This window comes from Rhinolophus hipposideros (genome assembly GCF_964194185.1).
Source record: "Rhinolophus hipposideros genome assembly, chromosome: 2".
Classification (NCBI taxonomy): domain Eukaryota; kingdom Metazoa; phylum Chordata; class Mammalia; order Chiroptera; family Rhinolophidae; genus Rhinolophus; species Rhinolophus hipposideros.
The window spans coordinates 62,240,682-62,261,820 of NC_138048.1; the positions used below are offsets into that span (position 1 = coordinate 62,240,682).

A 21,139-nucleotide genomic window follows, 5' to 3' on the forward strand; every position below is an offset into this window, starting at 1 on the left:
CATGACCCTGTTATATATAGAGTCAAAGGAATAATACTCATACAATAAGAGGATTTTGTTGTTAAGTCTGTTCACGTTTTTGTTCATAGGTTTTGATGAAAACTATAACTAGGCATTTTGGAAGTGAAGAAAATGAAATTACTGTACTATACATATAGCAATTGGCATATTGTTATTCCCAGCATCTGGAACAGTCGTGCACATAGGTGCTTAATAAGTGATTTGTTGAAACAATGAATAAAGATGTAAAGATTTTAGTTTCCTCTTAATGCTACTATGCCATTCTCATGGAAGAATACTAATCGATGGCATACCAAATTTTCCTTTTCTGATGCTATAATGTCAAAAGATGTTCATAAAACTCTCCATAAATATTGAACTAGGTTCTTCTGGAAAGAAGAACCTGGATAGCTAAAACAATTTTGAAAAGGAGGAATAAAATTGGAGATGTCATATACCCCTACACTAAGACTTATTATATAACTAGAGTAATCAAGTTAGTACTATCAGTGGAAGGATAGACAAATAGATCAATGGAATAGAGTACAGAAATAGACCCACACAAGTCTGACCACCTGACTTTAACAGGTACAAAGGCATTTTAATGGAGAAATGGTAGTCTTCAACAAATGGAGTTGGAACAATTGGACAGTTACAGGCAAAAAAATTAAACCTTTACCTAAATCTTACATACACAAAAATTAACTCAATGTGAATCATAGATCTAAATGTAAAGTTATAAAACTTTTAGAAGACAGCATGAGAAATTATTCATGACCTAGGATTAGATAAAGAGGTCTTAGACATGACCCTAAAAGCACAATCCATAAAAGAAAAAAAATCAATAAATTAAGCATGTTCAAAACTTTTGCTCTGTGAATGCCCCTATTAAGAGGATAAATACATGCCATAAAATGGGAGAACATATTTGCAAATCATCTGACAAAGGACTTGAATCTGTAACAGAAAAGAACTCTTTAAACTCACATTAAGAAAATAATCCACTTAGAAAACAGGCACACACAAGAAAAAGAATACGGGCAAAAGACTTGAACAGACACTTCACCAAAAAGTATGCATGGGTTGCACATAAACGCAGGAAAAGATGTTAATCATCATTAACATCTTATTAAATTAAATTAAAATCCTGCAAATTAAAATCAGGATGAGATACCAAGCCATACCTACTCAAATAGCTAATATAAAAAAAAATGACAATCAGAGGTGATGACGAGGCTATGGGGAAACAGGGCCTCCCATACATTTGCTGGTGGGAATATAAAATGGTACTATGATAAAGTAAATTCCATGACAGCTAATGTTTGAATCATAAGTAATGCCAAGCTACCTTATATATTTTTTGTACTGTTGGAAGTTAAAACAAGTGAGATCTCCATTCCTATATAAATTTGTAGTGGATATATACAGAGGTTGCCAAAAAAATGTATACACATTTTAAGAAGGGAAAAAAACTATTAAAATTATTCTGATGGTAACCACTTTGAGCACCTCTTGTAATTGCATAAATCAAACGTGACTTAACATTCATCTTTTTTTATCGGTATGTGTTATTACAATTTTAATATAATTTTTCTTTCTTAAAATGTGTATGCATTTTTTTGGCATCCTCTGTATATAAGAACTTAAATTATAGTTCTAGCAGTGTTTTTCAGTGAAGTACAAAGGAAATTTGCATATTTTAAGATTCATTTATTTTGGAAATAGATAATGATGATGGTTGTACACATTGTGAATATAATTAATGCCCCTGAATTGTACACTTCAAAATGGTAAAAATGGTTAATTTTACGTTATATATATTTTGCCATGATAAAAAAAATCCATTTAATTAAGCCATTCAGTAGCTTCCACCCAACTTGCAATTGGAAGCGATTAATCTGCAAAGTAATATTGTGATAAAGGTAAATGTCAAGAGAAAAATCTAATAGAATTCTATAATGCGTTCAAAGAGATGAGTATGCCCAACCAGCTCATATACTCATGGAGTGCTTTTCAGTATGTGGCAGTACCTATCCATGTGAAAAGACATTTTCAAAGATGAAATTGTAAAATCTCGTTATAAATCGGCATTAATCGACGAAGATTTGCAATCGATTTTGATGAAAGGGAAAACCATTTTAAACTTCAATTAAATGAAATGTTATTCCCTGTGTAAAAGAATGGAATTCTTCTCATTAGTAGACCCGTATTACACACACACAAAAGTACTCAGTTATTATTACTGTATTTTGAATTTTGTCAGTAAACATTTTGTGGAAATTTGATTTCTTTTGTAATGTAAGTACCTACATAATATCCTTGGCCCACAAAGCCTAAAATATTTACTATCTGGCCCATTTTAGAAAATTTTGCTAAGCCCTAGCTGAGTACTGATTTTTTACTTTCTTTTTTTCTAATACATGCTTTTAAAGCATCCATAATTTCATTCTATGTTCTGCTTTAGCCGTGTCCCACAAATTTTGATGGTGTTATAATTTCTTACCATTTAGCTCAGAATATTTACTGATTTCCATTTGATGTCTTTAATTTGTATTATTTAGAAGTGTGTTGCTTAATTTCTGAATATTTTTGGTTATTTTTGGTTATATTTGGAATATTTGGTTATTTTTGTTACTGAATTCTAATTAAATTCCAACGTGGTCAGAGACCATACACCGTATAATGTCAGTCTTTTGAAATTGTTTGAGGTTTGCTTTATGGCCCAGCATGTAATCCATTTTGGCAGATATCCAATGTGCCCTTGAAGTGGTATTACTTTAATTTTTTTTGTCATCGCTGAAGCTTTGGATATCCAAATGAGGCTGGTCGTTGTAACATTCTGTGCCTATTTTGTACATATTCCCAGTTTCTCCTTCCTTATTATAGTAGGTGTGTTTGTATTTTTAGTGTAACTTTCTCCTTTATCAACCCAATGGTTTTCTTTTTTAAAAAACTTTTATTTATTTTTTAAGTGTGTTTTTCCAGGACCCATCAGCTCCAAGTCAAGTAGTTGTTTCAATCTAGTTGTGGAGGACGCAGCTCACAGTGACCCATGTGGGAATGCAACCAGCAACCTTGTTGTTAACAGCACCACACTCTAACCAACTAGGCTAACCGGCTGCCCCCAACACAATGGTTTTCTTTTATTCCCTGTGGTTATAGGCAGCTAAAGGTTAAAAACGCAACAAGACACTTTTGTCTACTTGAATCTCAGCAGTCTTTATTTATTTAGTTCATTATTAGGTGCCAATGTCCTTAACCGCTAGATAAGTGTTCACCTCACACCTAAGGACTTTCTACAAGTTAATTTTTTTCTTGATGTTGACTCATTTGTCATTGTGTTTACTGTGTTAGTCTGCCCTGCCTTTGACAGAAGGAAAGGAATGTGCTTCCCAGTTTCCCCGATACTAAGCAGCGGCGCCTAGCTGTAACTATGCTGTGAGCTAAAGCTGTCGTATTTGAGGAGCGATCCTTTTGGCATGGATGCCTATGCTCCATGCATGAATTCTGCCCTTTCAGTTCAGCTCATATTTGAGTTGCCTCTGTTCTGGGAAGGCACGGTGTGTTAGGTACTGCAGACTCAACTCCTTCTTGATTTGGGGATCTATGCTTACTTTCTGTTTCACAATAATTGCTGGAAATATTTGTGATAATTGCAAGAAAAGGATGATGAATTTATAATCCTTTCTTGAGGAAAAGAATGCTTCTGCTTCTGCACCAGGAAGGCATACACTTTGAGTTACTTTTAGAGTAAATGGGGATAGATGTGTCCTGGTTCTTGGCCCACCCTCTTCTGTCACAGTCAGACATTGAATTACATGCATTTTTGTTAATCTGGTTAATTGGTATTTATAAGCTTTGTAGCAAATATGTATAACTTTGTATTTCAATTCATGAGACCCTCTGCTTCATGCTGCAGATATCTGGGAATTGGAGTTCTTTAGCTGTACAGCCAGGGTGAGAACCCTATGGCTGACGGGAGAAAGACAGGAGGCCTGTGTACATCCCGGCCTGTCTGCACGACAGGGCTGTTTAATTGGTGGTGATCTTGAATTTTTTGTCATAGAAAATGGGCAAAAGACATTGCAGTTAGTGGTGAAGTAATTGACGATCAGGCCACATTGGGAAATGTAAGGTAAAACATTTTGGCGGTTAAATATAAATTTTGAAATGTACAACACAAATTGTGAATTCTAAAGGTGAACTGTGGATTTCAGTTAATAGGGGCTGGTATTGGCTCATCAGTGGCACATGTACCACGTTAATGCAAGGTGTTCATAACGGGAAATGGACGGGGCGGAGAGAGGGCAGCTGAGGAGGTATGTGGGCACGCTCTGTACTTTCTGCTCCATTTTTCTGAACCTTAAAATACTCACACACACACAAAAGTATTAGCTTAGAAGTTTTAAGTATCTGGTGTAATGTTCTTCACAAGTTCACATCATATACATTAGTGCTTAACCCCTGATCCTTGAAGTTTCTCAGTTAAAATGAATCTGGCTTGCAGTTTGAGCTGTTATGTCAGGTAGATTTCTTTGCTCCTGTCTGTTTTCTGATGTTCACTAACTGTGCTTGGCCTTCTCTCCCCACGTGTTGAAACAGTTGGAATGCCAAGATGCCTTGGAAACGGCAGCCCGAGCTGAGGGCCTTTCCCTGGATATCTCCACACATTCTCAGCTCAGAATCCTGGATGAGGAACACCCCAAAGGAAAGTACCATCACAGCTTAGGTGCTCTGAAGCCCATTCGGACTACTTCCAAGTAAGCCCATTCGGACTACTTCCAAGCTCTGCTAGTTAATGACTTCCTGTGAAGCACCATAAGCAGTTTAGAAAGTTCGGGCTAAGATGAGACCATTTGGGGAGCCCTGTTTTTAGTCAGGAGCTCTGTTTACTAAACAGTGTACTACAAATGCCAGCTGGCCTCTCCATGTGTGTTGATAGTTTTGTGCTTTGGGTTTTCTCTCCTTAGACACCAGCACCCAGTGGACAATGCAGGGCTCTTTTCCTGTATGACTTTTTCTTGGCTTTCTCCCCTGGCCCGCCTGGCCCACAAGAAGCGGGAGCTTTCAATGGAGGACGTGTGGTCTTTGTCCAAGTACGAGTCTTCCGAAGTGAACAGCAGAAGGTAGGCGTCTCTGGTCCACCCTGGCCTCCCACATACCGGATGCGTAGGGCCTGAGCTAGGAGTGTGGGTCCAGCAGTGTGAAGTTCTCACCTCTGTGTCCTTTTAGGATCTGAGCTAGCTGATGGAGGGCGGGTAGCCTGGCGATGACTTTCTCTTTGCTCTTCTGCTTTATCTTCTATTTCACCTTTAATCCTGTTTTAACCACGGGCTTTCTCTCTCTCTCTCAGCCCCGCTTCTTTTCCTGAGTCTGCAGGGAGATTATGTTGCTGCCTTGTGACAGAATACATTTTTGTGATAGCTGATTCTCACGATTAAAATCTAGTTTACAACTTTACATTTCACCACAGGATTCTTGAGAAAGTGTTGGGGACCCTTGAAAAAAGAAGTTCTTATCCACAAACAAATTCTATTCGGGGATAATCTTTCTGGGTGGACTTTTGTTCTCATCAGTTTCTGTATCCTGAGAGGCTCGCTATGCAGGGTAAATATGTAGTCACCCAGGAAGGGTATTTTTTTCTAGAAGGTGAAGACTGTGTACTTAATTTTAAAGGAAAGACTTGCGCGAGTGGTATCAAAGGCTGGAGACAAAAAGTGATGTCAGGAGGGAAGCTAGGGTGTGTATATTCCCTGAGGAGATGTGTAACGGAGGACATGTGCCCTTGTTAAGACTAGAGAGACTGTGGCAAGAAGAACTGAATGAAGTTGGGCCAGACGCTGCTTCCCTCCGAAGGGTTGTGTGGATCTTCTGCCGCACCAGGCTCATCCTCTCCATCGTGTGCCTGATGATCACGCAGCTGGCTGGCTTCAGTGGACCAGTAAGTTCTAACCATCCTTTCTGACAGTCTCCAGGGGCCCAGCCATGGCCGGCTCTAACACTCTTGTTCTGTTGCAGGGGTTGTGCTCACCATTGGGCTAGTTAGCAGCCTTAGAGATGCCTTCAGGTCTGTTGAAAGGGAACAGTTGATTTTGGAGTGAATGGTGGCTTGTCAGAAGTTGGAAGGATGAAGGGGCCGCATTGCCAGTGTGAAATGGAACTGGCTTGCTTTCCTGGGGTGGGGGTGAAACTGAATGATTCTGGCTCTGCACAGGACTGTGCTCCTTTGCTGTGTGGTGACGTGAAAGGACAGTCTTGGTTCAGAAAGGTGTGTCTCTCCGTGCTGTGAGTGGGCAAGAGCAGCCTTGTGTGACATAGGCTGTTGAACTACTGCTGGGGACGGTACCAAATGCCTGGAGGCAGTTGTCACATGTTTGACGGTTCTGTGGCAAATGAGTGCTGAAGAAACTAGAGGACTGTTGAGGTTTTTAGAGCATAACCTGGAGTTCATTTTAAGTTTGGTTTATAGTGTACAGTGTGTGGCAAGCGTTGGGGTGGCAGCCGTGGTTGTTTTGCTAGTGTGTACCTAAGCAGAGTAGGTAAGAGAGTGACGTTCACACTGTTTTCTGGACACCTGTTTCTTACATCCGCTGTGCTGCCTTACACTTGAGACTTTGATTAAATCTATTCTCTACATATTTGCCTTGAGGCATCGGAGCAGTAGTGCTACTATACTGTGCGTTTTCCGTGTGTGGGTAAGCTGGAGGTTCATGGTGTGGTAAGTACATGCCTCAGATGCATGGTGATTAGGTAAAACTAATTTGTAATTTTTCCGTTGGGTTTTTTCGTGTGTTTGTTTTTCTTTTTCTTTTAATGTTTGATGCCTTTTAAAAAATTTTGATCTCTTTTCTGAAGCAGAGAACTCTACTTTTCTGGTATTGAGTTTCTACATTAATTGACCAACTAACACATTTTTGTGTAAGTTTTAAGTAAGGGGGACCATGTAACTGAATATTATGTCACTGACCAAAATGGCAAACATTTTCATAGGGCCAGCTTCCCCCAAGAAGAGCTTCTGTCATTGTTTCACTACAGAGCTGGTGGCTGCTCTGATCTTGCATAGAATTCTTTAATCTGGGTAGCACACTGCACAGGCTTTCTTGATTGCATTTGGCCAATGCAAGAACTTCATTGGCTCCCCCCCCCCCCCATCCAAAAACCAAAAATTTATTCCACAGATTGTTGGGATTTTAACTTTTTACTTGGGAAAAAAATTACCTATGCATGTTCACTTCGGGGGCCTCCCTCCCTTGAGCATCTGTATATTCCTTAATCTCTCTTAAGGCACAGCCCACTGGAATGCTAATCTTTAGTAAACTCTTCTAAATGCCAGGGAAAGCTGACAGGGTCTTCCTTTAATGGGGAAACAGCAGCACGCTTTTCCTTCTCTCTACCCTATTGGGGAAGAGCACCTTAAGACCTGTATTAGTGCATCTTAGAATAGTCGAGAAAACATTGGTCTTGTCCACAGTCTCTCTAATTAATACAAAGATTTAAAATTGTAAGCAATGCAAACTTCTTTTTTTCTTTGGAGCTCCAATTCTAATAAATTTCTTTTCAATTGGAAATTGAAGAATCAGGCTGGTTTTGAGATTAGTACTAGCAATGAGCCTACCTTCTGTTTGTGGATTTAAATCCTTTTGAGGAACATCCCGTTTAGATATTGGCACATTTGCTAATATGGCACAACTTTAAAACTGGCTTTGTCTGTTCTTACAGAAATCTATATAAGAACCCACTCCCCAAATATGGCATATTTTTTATCTCCCCTCAGACGTCACTGAACCTTGGCAGAACAAATAAAACACAATTGAGTTATTGTATTTTGTTTTTAAACTGCTGACCAGCCAAGGCCAGCAGTTTATGATCAAGATGATCCAAGGTTTCAGTGATGCCAGTGGACCAGCTCTCTGTGCAGGGTGTCCAAGGGTCACCATGATGTCCATGGAATACCAGAATCTCTAAGGGTACGGTCCTGACCTAAGATGAGGGGCCAGATTGCTAAACTTACAGATATGATTTGTGGCCTTCTTGGATTAAAACAGTTTTAAAAGACCAGGCCTGACCTATGATTGGTGTGTAAAGAATTAGCATCCGCCCTGTAGATCTGCAAGAGAAGGGTATCTCCTGCAGCGCTATCTCTTGGTGAATGCTAACTCTGCTCAAGGGCTTTTTGGGGAAAGGACAGTGAAAAACCTCTAGAGAGGTAAGTTTTCCACCCTTCCAACCTCTCTCCAGCTGCAGCTTGCTTGGTGCTGTCAGAATCTGGATTTGGGGGGAGTCTCTCTGTAGTGGAACCAGTGACAGAAGCTGTTCTTTAGAATTTTCAGGATTGGCTGTATTCTGCGGTCAGAATGAGAGAGTCAAGCTGGGCAGAATCTCTCGCCAAGAGTTCAGGTAAGGTAATGTTTATTCACTGGGAATGCTTTCCACAGCCAGACAGCTATGCTGACAATCTCAAGTTTTCTCCCAGTTTGTATAAATTTACATGATAAATTTGTAACTTTATAAAACTAAATTTTGGTTGGATTTACCATGAAAACCTTTTTTTCTTTATCCCATATGAAATGGTTTGAAATGTAATTGTTTTTTAAAAACCCTATGTGTTGGAAATTCTTTAATCTGTTTCCTCTTTCTCCCCCCTTTGAAAGTTTTGCATAGTGTAAGCATTTATTATGTCTTTTACCTTCCCTCTGCTCCTCCCCTGTGGGAGATATTAATGCTATTATCTGTGCTGAAAAATGGCACTCTAAAGGTATGGGAAGGAAGGAACCCCAAACTACAACCTGCTGTCCTTTCACGCCTTCCTTTGGAGACTGTTCCATCGGTGCCGAGGTGTGTGAGAAAATGCTTTACTGCACCGCCATCTTACTGAGTTGCTTCACGTGAGGAAAATGGGGTTTTGACCCTGCCACTCAGTGACTCAGTTCCACATTTTGGATTGCATACTGGAAAAGAAGCCAATCTTCTTGCTAGTAAATCAACAACCCAGCTGTATGCAGTGGTGACCCAAACAATGGATATAAACCTAAAAATCTAAGGGAAGGATGAGGTGGAATACAATAGTTCTTGGAATCTGAAATCTCCTATTTATTTGATCAGGTTATTTACTGAAACTTGACATAAATCTGATTGGTGGGGATCTCTTAGGATCGAGTGGCTATCTGGTATTAATTTCCTCTCAGGAAAAATGAGACATACCAGTTAACCCAGAGAGGGCCTGGGTTCTGGAATTCAGCGATAGCTGCCTCAGGACAATTGTATGTGGCCTCCATTTTTGTCTGTCATTCAGAGCTGGCTTCCAGCTACAGTACCCTTTGCTAGAAGGATCTGGGGTAGATGGGTGGATGGGTTTTTCATTCTTTTTTTTTTTTTTTTCTTCCTTCCTTCAGGGTGGGGGATTGGTTTGGCTTTCTTTTGTTGTGGTTTGTTTTGTTTCATTTTTGACAAGATCAGTTTTAGCTGCAAGGACTTGAAAAGACTCTGAAGGATGCCACCTGTTTTTCCTTGAGGCCTAGATTTTTATATTCTGTCCTGAGCAGAAGTTATTCCTCACAGCCTAGGCAACCAATAGCGTCAGCGATTTTATGCAGTTACCTCTTTGGGACGTTTTTGGTTTTTTTTTTTTTTTTTTTTTTTTTTAATTCTCTTTCCTTAGCAACAAGGTCTTTATTCCTGGAGAATCTACTCCATTGCAGACTCACTGCAACATCAGGAGCCCTAACCGATTAAGTGCTGTCAGCTTGATGTACTACTCCGGACTCTGGAAACAGATATTGGTTCTCTTCTGTATTTCCACTTTGTGTAGCTAAAACAACGGTCGGAGGCCAGATGACCTGTTAGATGGCTAGCCTTGTATAACTCGACTCTGTATGTTCCCATGTATGTTACCACAATGCTCCTCCTGTTGTACAGTGTCTGTGCGATGCTCTTTGAAGATGGTACTTTTTTTTTCATTTTCAATAAAAGTACATTACCTCCCACTTCCTGGTATTTAATCCTGTTGCTGAATGTGCCTTGTGTGAGTGTGTGCTCCGGCGTTGCAGGACCTCAGAGCTGGAGGTGGCACTCGGTGGTTCTTGGGGGCTGGCTGCCTTCCTCACTGCAGGTGGTGTTAGACATATGCTACCTGAGGTAACATGTTTTTGTTTTTGGGAGGGAGCGGGGAGAGGGGAGGGCCCGTGGGAGGGTCTCTGGATTTGTGATAGTCTGCTTTGTTTGCTCCTTCCCTTCTGTGCTATTAAACTACTGATGTTTATTTTCAGGAATGTTTTGCAAATGCACTTCTCACTCTTCCCCAGTCCAACTGTAGGTACACTGTTCCTTTTTATCAAATAAGCACGTTTGAAACGATCCAAAAAAAAGGTCTTAATTTCATTTAAAGAAACGTATCCATGTGTGGAGATACTGGAATAAGGTCAAATATATACTTTTTAATGACCACGTGTTTAGAATTAATTTCAGCTCATGGACAGGTTTATGTTACATTAGAAAGAGTAATCGTTTTGGTGGTGTCCTTAAGGAAGAAAGTTTCAAATTAGTCTACCTCCTGCAAAATGCCCTGAGAAAATGACCGCAGGCAAGTTGTCAGTAATATTTGGTCCTCTGAGAAGGTTTTCATCTGCTTCTATACTTAGCACTGAACAGTGAAGCTGCCTCCTCTTTCTAACTTAACATAAAACTGTGATGTGGTGTGTGGGTGCCGTGGAGATGTTGAGAGTGGTGTGTGTTTCTCCCTGTAGGCCTTCATGGTGAAACACCTCCTGGAGTACTCCCAGGTCACAGATTCTAACCTCAAGTACAGCTTGCTGTTAGTCCTGGGCCTCCTCCTGACAGAAATTGTGCGCTCTTGGTCACTTGCACTGACTTGGGCATTGAATTACCGAACTGGTGTCCGCTTGCGGGGGGCCATCCTCACCATGGCATTTAAGAAGATCCTTAAGTTAAAGAACATTAAAGAGAAGTCCGTGGGTGAGGTAAGTAAGGGGTGTTTGCTTCAAGGCAAAGAGCACTTTCTTTCCTCTGGGTGCCAGCTTTGTCCTTTATCTTCCTCCTGAGACAAGTGGCCTGTATTCTTACAGGGTCTTCTCACCGCTCTTTGTGTCTTGTAGCTCATCAACCTGTGCTCCAACGACGGGCAAAGGATGTTTGAGGCAGCCGCCGTTGGCAGCTTGTTGGCTGGAGGACCCATTGTTGCCATCTTGGGCATGATTTATAATGTAATTATTCTGGGACCAACGGGCTTTCTAGGATCAGCTGTTTTTATCCTCTTTTATCCAGCAATGGTGAGTAAGCCTCCTTGCTGTATTTTGGTAGCTTCTCTTCAGATGAGTTACTTCCCGTGGGTTATATGTAGTAGGGACCACTGAGGTATCACATCTCTTACTGGAAATTTCCTCAAAGCAGTTGCCTGGTTTGGAGAAGTCGAGAATTGCTAGATAGTGTTCAATCTATACAGGCAGAATTTCGACATGAGAGAAAATAAGGTATCACTTGAATAAAGGCAGTGGCTCCTCATGAGATTAAAAAAGAGAGTCTGAGTGAAAGAGAAGGCCAGCAGGTAGACCCTGCCTCCAGGTAACGGGAATGTTTGAGTCAGTCCATCTAAGTTGATGCTAACTGACACAGCTCTCGTGCTTCCCTTTGGCAGCATTCAATATCTGCGATTCTATTGAGAGCAAATATTTATTTGTCTTAACTTCTGTACAAGGGGATAAGAATTAAATAATATTTGATTATAATTTCATAGACGACTTTTTCATTAAAAACAGTACAACTAAACTGTGCTCATTTTATTTATAATAATCTTAAGCAAATTTATTTCCCAGAAAGACTAGATAGTTCTTCAGTTTGATAAGCTGTGATTTGGCATAGCGTCTCCTTTTCCTTTCAGATGTTTGTATCACGGATCACTGCCTATTTCAGGAGAAAATGTGTAACCACTACAGATGACCGTGTCCAGAAGATGAATGAAATCCTCACCTACATTAAATTTATTAAAATGTATGCCTGGGTCAAAGCATTTTCTCAAAGTGTTCAAAGTAAGTGTACAGACTTCCTATGTGTACGTGGTAGAAGGACTTTGGCTTCTTTGCTTCCTAAGCATATTAGCTATCAGGAATTTCCATGTCGTAGGAGCATAACTTATATTCTCATAATACGATTTTACGAGTTTAACATTGATAGGGATCTTAGAGACTTGAACCTATGACCTCATCTCAGAGATGAGGAAATTTAAACCTGAGAAAATTGTGATTTTTTTTTTTTCCCCGAAGATAACTCAGCTGGTTATGAGTGATTCATTTAGTTGCACAGATCCCTATCTATATTTACCCTGCCCATAATTTTCTGGTCTGGCCATGAGGACATCACAGGAAAACAATCAAGTGGTCAAGTTCTCCCCTCTGCACCCTGTGGGTATGTGTGTACCAGAGGTAGTTAGCTGTGAGATCCCAGGGGCGGAGCGGGGTTTGCTGGGAGAAGCGCTGGTCTGGGGATCAAGACAGCTGGACTCTAGCTTTGTTACTCGCTTATAAGGGTTTTTATGGCTTGTTTTGTTTTTTGGGTTTTTTTTTTAATCTTTTCAAAACATCGATTTATGTTGAGTCATAAGGTTTTCAGTGCCTGGCCCTATCGTGATCTGCAAATTCAGTGCAGTCATGTCATATGTTAATGCCACAAAGCTTGGAAGAGTAATTAATTAGCACAGACTGGTCATTCAAAAAGATCTCCACAAAAGTTGGAATGATGGGCCTTAAAAACCAGGTGAAATTTAAGAAGGATATATTAGAAGACACTTTAGAGTTTACAAAAGAAGCTCTGGGGTTGTGCAGCCAGGGTGAGAACCCTGTTGCTGACAAGAGAGAAAGACAGGAGGCCTGTGTACATCTGGCCTGTCTGCACGACAGGGCTGTTTATATAAACTTAATTTCAATATAAAAGATATGGGCTGTTAATTGACCACAGCCTCATAATGAGCTAACCTGAATATATCGCAGCTAAAACGTTCACGCAATTTTAGGTGCAGTGGAGCTTCAGTGTTCAGATCAAGGAAGCTGTTTCATTTTCACTGCTTGGCTTGTCAATTAAACCTTCAGGAACATTGTCTCTAGTTCATAAACATTATGTGTGAGTGGTCATCCAGAGAAGGTGACCACTCAGAGGTATCCAGCAGTGGGTAAGGCTGCTTCCTTAAGTAGTGAGTTCGTTGTCAATAATGTGGAACAAGTAGATACTAACTGGACGTCTGCCAAGCGTAGGGTGGTTGCTAGCTGGTGGTCCCTTCTGGCTGTAGCTTCGGTAGTTTTTATAATCTTCTCTGAGATTCCATTCGTCCTTCATCCCCTGACTTTGGTGTCTTTACCTGTTTTAGTTTACCTTATTCATTATAGCCTTGGACAAAGTGTATGATAAATGTTAAAGCAATGGCTTAGATTTTTTTTTTGGTTTAATATGACTACTGAGCTAACTGAAGGTAGTTCCCAATGTCTTGTGCAGTGGTAATCCCTTTAAGATCAGTGTATAGCCTCTGAGAAGAATTTCTTTTGTGTTTAAACATTTGTTTGAAAATATCTCACCACTTTATTATCATATTTCCTATGTCATGGTCTAATTCCTGTAGGGTTGCTCTGTTAATGAGTGTGTCAGTTTTGCAGATATTTATGAAAATTACTCTGCCTGCAGAAATTGTATTTCGCTCGTCTTCTTCCAATCACCCTTCCTGCTTTTTGTGTGAAGGCTCTATGCTAGTGCCAACATACAATAAATAAATCTTAGTTCCTTTTTAATTCTGATTACTGTTGTACAGTCTTTCCTATAAGTATCTAGGCAAGAAATAAACAACAGCCAGATAAGCAAAAATACCTGCCAATTGCAGGTACAATTAGTGTATCTTCTAAACATAAGACACTTGCAAGATGAATCAGACTCAGGCAGAAGATGTGCGTCGTCCTGTGTACGTAGTGCTGCTTGCTTAGATTCATTCCTGTGATTCGATCCTTGTCAAACCTCAGGCTTGTGTACCAGCTCTAACGATAGGAGTTGGTAGTCACAGTGACTGAGTCTCGGCATCCTAGGTGTTAAAGGGTTGTTTTAAAACCCACGAGTGGCTGACAACCTACCAAGTCTTGGTTGGTAGCAGAGGAGCAATATCGCAGGTTTCTTTTTGCTTGCTTTTTAGAAATTGGCTTGCCTTCTATTTTTAGAAACCCGAGAGGAGGAACGGCGGATGTTAGAAAAAGCTGGGTACTTTCAGAGCATCACTGTCGGCGTGGCTCCCATCGTGATGGTGATTGCCAGCGTGGTGACGTTCTCTGTTCACATGATCCTTGGCTTTGATCTGACAGCAGCACAGGTGAGTGCGCCCTCAGGACTTGGGGAGATTTAGGAAAACCACATACAGTGATGCTCTGGTCCTCTTGTGTCTGGATTTGGAGGTTCTCCCAATACTCAGAAGCTAGTTTTTCATTCGCATGTGATGAAGCTGAGAAGTGGAAGAGGGAGGATGCAGCCCTAACGTGCAAATAATGTATGGGTGGTTTTTAGTCAGCCCGACTTTGGGGTCAATTCTGAAAATACAGATCATCCTGTGGTTCAGACTTACTGAGAATTTTAATTGAATGTCCCATACCTTTATACCTTTTAAAAAAATGTATCTGACTCATACCAACATTTGACAGTCAAGTTGTAGCCTTCCTTAAACCTGAAAGGAAATTGTTGATGTCTTGTTATTTTGGTGGCGTAACCTAGTCAGTCTCAGTTTCTTCTCTTTCTTATTTTCAGGCCTTTACAGTGGTGACTGTCTTCAATTCTATGACTTTTGCTTTGAAAGTAACTCCGTTCTCGGTAAAATCCCTCTCAGAAGCATCGGTTGCTGTCGACAGGTTTAAGGTAAGTGTCTCGCTTGTCCTCCTCCCTGTCAGGAGCCATCCCTGGCAAAACTAACTGTTCCCTTAGTTCCAATGGGCCACACAGGCTGCCCACACTTGGCTTTTGTTCACCTTGAGCGTTTGGCAAGTTGGTAAGAAAGGGGCTGTAGAGGAGACTGAATTAAGGGATGGAACTAGTTACTTTTTCAAATAAACGTGAATTCTTACCTTTTGTAGATGGCCTACTTAGTTCCGGACTTGCAGGATTTTAGTGCTTCCCTTTAGATCGAGGCCCTTCTGCCGGGGCCTGACGTGGATATATGTTGTAACTTACTGGGCCTTTAAGTGATTCAGACCCAGAAGATCAGAACTGTCAGATGACCGTCAGCTTTTCTTCACCTTGATCCATCATCCACCTCTACCAAAATGCTATCCTCATTTTGATTGGTCAATATGCTAAGCCTTTTTGATACTTTCTTTTTCCTGGCCTGTGGTTGCCATTCATGATGCAGGGATGGCAGTGACATGGGATAGTCATAAAATTAGATCACATTGAGAAGTGCAGTTAAGTATCAGGTTTTTGGTTTGTTTTTTTTTAAGGTGGTTCGTTGATCATGTCGTGACTGTTCTTTGTTTCTCCAGAATAATACACATACATGTTACAAGAGGGAGATATATTTGGGGGGGAGTGGAGGGAAATAGATATCTGAAAGTGGTCACTACTTAAAACAAACAAACAAACAAACAAAAACACCTGTATGGCCTGGGACTCCTTGACAAAGCCACTGCATAGAGTATCTCCTGCCTACCTGGAGCAAAACAAAAGCAATGCCAGCGGCTTGAAGGCTTGCGGCTCAGGTGTTTGAGGGATTAATATCATCACTTCAGATGTTCTGGAGAAAACAAACTGGGTTTTCCTCTTAAGAAGAATGGACAATAGCTTTCCCAGATTTATTTGTATTCTACTCATTTACAGTTAACTAGGTAAATTTTGTTTGGTCAACAAAGCTAGTCCTGAAGAATGCACTCCCAGCCTTCCTTCACCCCAACCTGGCTGCTGGAAGGCTAACAGCCAGAACCATGTAAAAAGAAATGGTCTAATTGTAAGCACAGACTTATTTTGCTGAACCCACAGTATCCAATCATGGAAGAGAGCAAACTTTTTGACTAAATTTGTCCCCCTGTTCTTGTTAGTGAACAGAATTGTTGGCATTTTGGATGAAGAAATAGGAATTTATAGTATAGACTTGTTCTCTCCCCTTGTTTCTCGAGAGCTCTCTTCTCTTCACTTGCTAGCGAGGACTTACGTTATTAGCAGGTGGCTTTTCTCATCATAGCTCCTTCCTTGATCCAGGAAGCTTCAGAGTTAACAATGGAAGCAAAATGAACCACAGTTCTAGTGCCTGCCCATGAGACTTTAGTCTCATTCTGTCTTTGCTCTTGGCAGTCTGTTCTGTCCCCCCATCCTCCTTCTCCCTCTCTCTCACCTCCACTTTCCTCTCCCTCCTCCTCCTCCTGTGTGGAGGCTGACCACTTGTAGGAAGGCAGTGAAAAATCAGCTTGTGACTTTTCTGATAAGATTGTCACCAGGGTTGCCAGCTTAGCAAATAAAAACACAGGACTCCTATTTAACAATTGCATGGGACATACTTACACGAAAATATTACTCATTGTTTATCTGGAATCAAAATGTAACTGGGCACCCTGTATTTTATCTGGCTACCCTATGAGTAGTCAGTCCCTTCTTCTGCTCAACAGATACATTCTGATTTGATGTATACAGTGAATGAGAATCACGTTTTGAGGGCCAGGGTCCTGTGGTAAAGTTGAGGTTTATGGTTTATGCATTTCTAAGATTCTGTTGTCCTGGCAGGTGCAAATCCAAGGTCATGTGAATTCAAGCGTTGGGAAGCCCTTGTATGCCTCTGAGCAAGTCATGGCAGAATGAACCGAAACTAAAATCCTCCTGGGAGGAGTGCAGGGCTGCAGGGAGCCTGTGGGGAAGAAGCTGTGCAAACTAGAGCATGAGCACATTTTTAAATAATCCACTGAGGCTTAAAAGGTCTTTTAGGAGAGAGAAATGAGGAAATTCTGTCAGCATGTCTTTACTATGTGAAGGTGGTCAAAATCTTTGGCATGCTATTCTTAGCTCAGTCTTTCAGAAAGGCCCTGAACAAATGAAACCAACAGCTGTTTTCAGAAACTAAATCTAAGATTAACCAAGAGTAAAGATTATCTAGGAGATTTAGAATTATGACACTTCTGGGAAGCTTGGGGATTAGGAATGGATAGGAGGCGTGGTGATTTAAGGGAGGAAAAGAGCAAGCTTAGAAGTGTAGGATCCAGCAGAAAAGGGCCTACCCTCGGGGAAAAGGATTATATGTTATATTTAATAGCACCTGCAAACTTTAAAATAGTTGGGGGTTCTCAATAACTCAGTGAAGAGTTCTGACCCTAAAAGTCAACTTTTCTCTAACGACTTTCTAATGTTTTAAAATGTTTTTATTAAAAAAACCCTTTTTGTCATATTGGTACTGCAGCTGGGACAGCATTCTATAGAGAAGATCACTGGTTTAAGAGAGTTGTGAGAAGTGGGTTCAAAGTCATGGGCACATATAAGTCCTGGGATGAGATTTATTTTGGTCAGTGTTTCAGATCTAATTTCAGAAACACTTCGCTTTTCGAGCGTTCCAGTTTTCTTTCCCTAACATAATTCAGTGGGACTCTGGGAATGAGTGGGAAGAGTCTTATTTTCTTCCCAAGGATATTTCTGAGGGAGATACCCTTCACTTCCACGCAAGTCTGTTCGTTTGGTTGTTTGAATTCTCCCAAGTTCTAAGGCAAGACTTTGAAGACATGAGAACCTATTGGCAAGATGTATTCTACTGTCGAAAAAACCTTGGGTACTCCTTTCTAACCTGAGCAAGCTAGGCCTAGTCACAGTCTCAGCTCAGCCTCTTCCCCCCAGACATGTGCCACGTCGGGGGTGAAGGAAGTGTACGGGCTGTGAGGTTCTGCAGGAGTGGGCTGGAAGGGAAACAGAGTGATGAGGGTCTGTAGAGGAGAGTGGCATGCCCTTTGGTTTTTCTGTTTGCATTTTTCCACTGCTACTCAGCAACTCATGGGTGAGAACAAGGCGCTGTGTATGGGTTAGTTAAGTGGTCACACGAGACTAGTGGAAAAGGAAAAGCTCGTTTGGCATGTAACTGGTGGTGTAGACGCGGGGCCACTGACAAGGCCCTTGTCCCTCCTGAGGGTGTCCCCACACCCCCGTGACCTCTCCCTGGGCCTGAGGCTGGGCTACACTAATGAGCTACCTTTTGCCCTTCAGCTTCCTTCCACTGTATAGCTGATGTATTTTGCTACGTGAGTGTACGCCCTAGGCTTGTCTCACTGGTCTTGATGCAGTGTCTCATCTTTGCACCTCTCTCACAACTCCTATCAGAGTTTGTTTCTGATGGAAGAGGTTCACATGATAAAGAAAAAACCAGCCAGTCCTCACATCAAGATAGAGATGAAAAATGCCACCTTGGCATGGGACTCCTCCCACTCCAGTATCCAGAACTCACCCAAGCTGACCCCCAAAACGAAAAAAGACAAGAGGGCTGCCAGGGGCAAGAAACAGAAGATGAGGCAGCTGGAGCACACTGAGCATCAGGCGGTGCTGGCAGAGCAGAAGGGCCACCTCCTCCTGGACAGTGACGAACGGCCCAGTCCTGAGGAGGAAGAGGGCAAGCACATCCACCTGGGGAACCTCCGCTTACAGAGGACGCTGTACAACATCGACCTGGAAATTGAAGAGGTAACCCCTCCGCCCCCTCTCCCCGTCCGTCCACCAGGTGCCATTCTGGCAAGAGCAGAATGCTGCCGTGCCTTTTAGCGAAGTACTTTGTGGCTCGGAGTGATTTTAAACTAAGGAGCAAATCTGGCCAGCTCCACCTCTACAAAGGATATTTAGGCATTTAACAATAGAAAAGAATAACAACTGATCCCATGAGATACTCATTTTATAAGCATTAGAGTGGACTTTCCAAAATTTTGCCCTGCATAGATTTCTATATTAGAGTTGTAATAATTATTTCTAGTTAATATAATTCTGTATAAACTTCTCATTATCACTAGGCTGTGCACAGCACAGAACCTGGCACGTAATAAGTATTCTTAATGTTGCTATTATTGACAGATTTGTTGTAATTGTTTATTTTTAGTAAGTGAAGGATCGTTATGGTATTATTATGATGTCACACATCCCAGGTAGCACAGGACTTCAGTCTCTCAGAAGCGCTCCTTTAGCAATTGGCTCCAGGTTCAAGGCTTTTAAAGTACAGACTATGAGTCGGACCCGGCACCACGCTGAGAGCTATATGGTCTAGTGGGTCCCAGGTGTAGTAATATATTCATTCATTTAACAGCCATTTTCTGAGTGCCAACTCTATGCCAGGCCCTGTTGTAGGGCTAGGGCATAGCAGCAAAAAACCACAGACAGACAAAAATCCCTGCCCTTGTGGAGCTTACTTACATTCTGGACAGACAGTAAACAAGTAAAATAGAATAGTTCCCCCTCATCCATGGGTATATGTCCAAGACCCACAGTAAATGCCTGAAACCATGGATAGCGCTGAACCATATATATATATACACACATATATATGTATGTGTATATATATATGAGTATATACTATGTATAAACATACATACTATGTTTTTCATAAGTATGTACATACTTATGATAAAGTTTTATTTATAAATTAGGCACAGTGAAAGATTAACAACAATAACTAATAATAATGAGCAATTATAGCAATATACTATAATGAAAGTTGTATGAGTGGGGTCTCTCTCCAGTAATTTTTATCTTTTTCAGTCTAGACCTAATCCTGAATTTGTGTAGCCATCGTGTACTTGCAGGAAATGGCTTGGTGTCACTTGTTCCAGGAGATCGCTCGCTCAAGTTTTCATTATAGGCTCATTGCTTTCTGGCTCACACATTGCCTACAATACTGATTAGAATGCATTTTCTGTTCGTCTCTTCCACACATAAATTTAATGTCTTTTCCATCTTAACTATGCATTATCATGCACTGTAGCAGTAACTTTTACAGTTTGAGGTGTGACAGCAAACCTAGCATGAATTTCTTTTCCTTTCTTCACAATTTCAAGGACGGAAGATTCGTTCTTACCATAGATCTCAGCAACCTCAGCGTACAATTTTTTTCTTCTTATTAAGTCAAGAACTTTCACCTTTTCACTTAAGGGAGCACTTTGTAGCTTCTGTTTGGTATATCTAAATTGCCAGCATCACTATTCCTGCCCTCTGTCACCATTTTTAAGTAAAATAAGGGTTCCTTGAACACAAGTACTAGGATGTAGAGACAGCCAATCTGATAACCAAGATGGCGGCTAAGTGACTAATGGGCAGGGATCATATAGTGACAAAAGGATGATTCTTGTTCAGGGCAAGACTGAGCAGGATGGCATGGATTTCATCATACTACTCAGAGAGGCACACTGTTTAAAACTTATGAATTGTTTATTTCTGGAATTTTCCATTTAATGTTTGCAGACCACAGTTGACTGCAGGTAATAACTGAAACAGCAGAAAGCAAAACTGTGGATGGGGGGACTACTGTATCTTGTATGTCAGATGGTGATAAGGGCCATGAAGAAAAGGAGGTAGAGAGTACTGGGTCAGGGAGCAGGTAGGGTTATAATTTAAATAGGTTGCCTGAGGGCAAGGCTCGTTTGAAAAGTAATATTTGAGCAAAATCCTGAAGGAGGTAAGGGAATGAGTCATGTGGATATCTGGGGGAAGAAAAGAAGGAACAGAGAAGCTCAAAGACCCTGAGGCCCGTTACTGGAACTGAATGAGCATGGGAGAGAGAGTAGCAGAAGCCGAGGGCAGAGAGTGAGTCAGGTGCCAGAGCCTTCTGTAATGACTTTGGCTCTACACTGAGTGGAAAGAGGAGCCATTGAGGGTTTGGAGCAGAAGAATGTTGTGATCTGACTTATGTATGAAGGGAAATATTCTGGCCTCTGGATTGAGAAGATTATTTTAGGGAAACAAGGAAGGAAATAAGGAGAACAGTTAACCCAGGAGAAACATTAGGGTAGCTAGGACCAAGGGTGGTGGTAAGAAATATTTACCTACATAACTGGAAGTATGGAGTATTGGATTCTAATGTGGTAGATAATCAAGTCTGCAACCGACGAAAGGCACGTTACACAGATCCATGGCTAGACTATAGAGAGAACAGGAAGCTCCCAGCTCTTGA

At 41.2% G+C, this 21,139-nt stretch overlaps 1 protein-coding gene across 4 annotated transcripts in view; it reads left to right on the forward strand.

Moving 5' to 3' along the window:
* The window catches only part of ABCC5 (ATP binding cassette subfamily C member 5), an 80,501-nt gene that overhangs the window by 17,156 nt on the left and 42,206 nt on the right, over positions 1-21,139 (forward strand). For 3 of the 4 annotated variants that reach the window (XM_081062774.1, XM_081062775.1, XM_081062773.1), the window contains exons 3-11: positions 4,603-4,760; positions 4,971-5,126; positions 5,794-5,941; positions 10,743-10,976; positions 11,112-11,285; positions 11,894-12,041; positions 14,205-14,353; positions 14,782-14,889; positions 18,313-18,669. In XM_081062774.1, coding sequence (XP_080918900.1) covers positions 4,603-4,760; positions 4,971-5,126; positions 5,794-5,941; positions 10,743-10,976; positions 11,112-11,285; positions 11,894-12,041; positions 14,205-14,353; positions 14,782-14,889; positions 18,313-18,669 — 1,632 coding nt within the window. The other variant, XM_081062776.1, reaches the window with a different exon arrangement.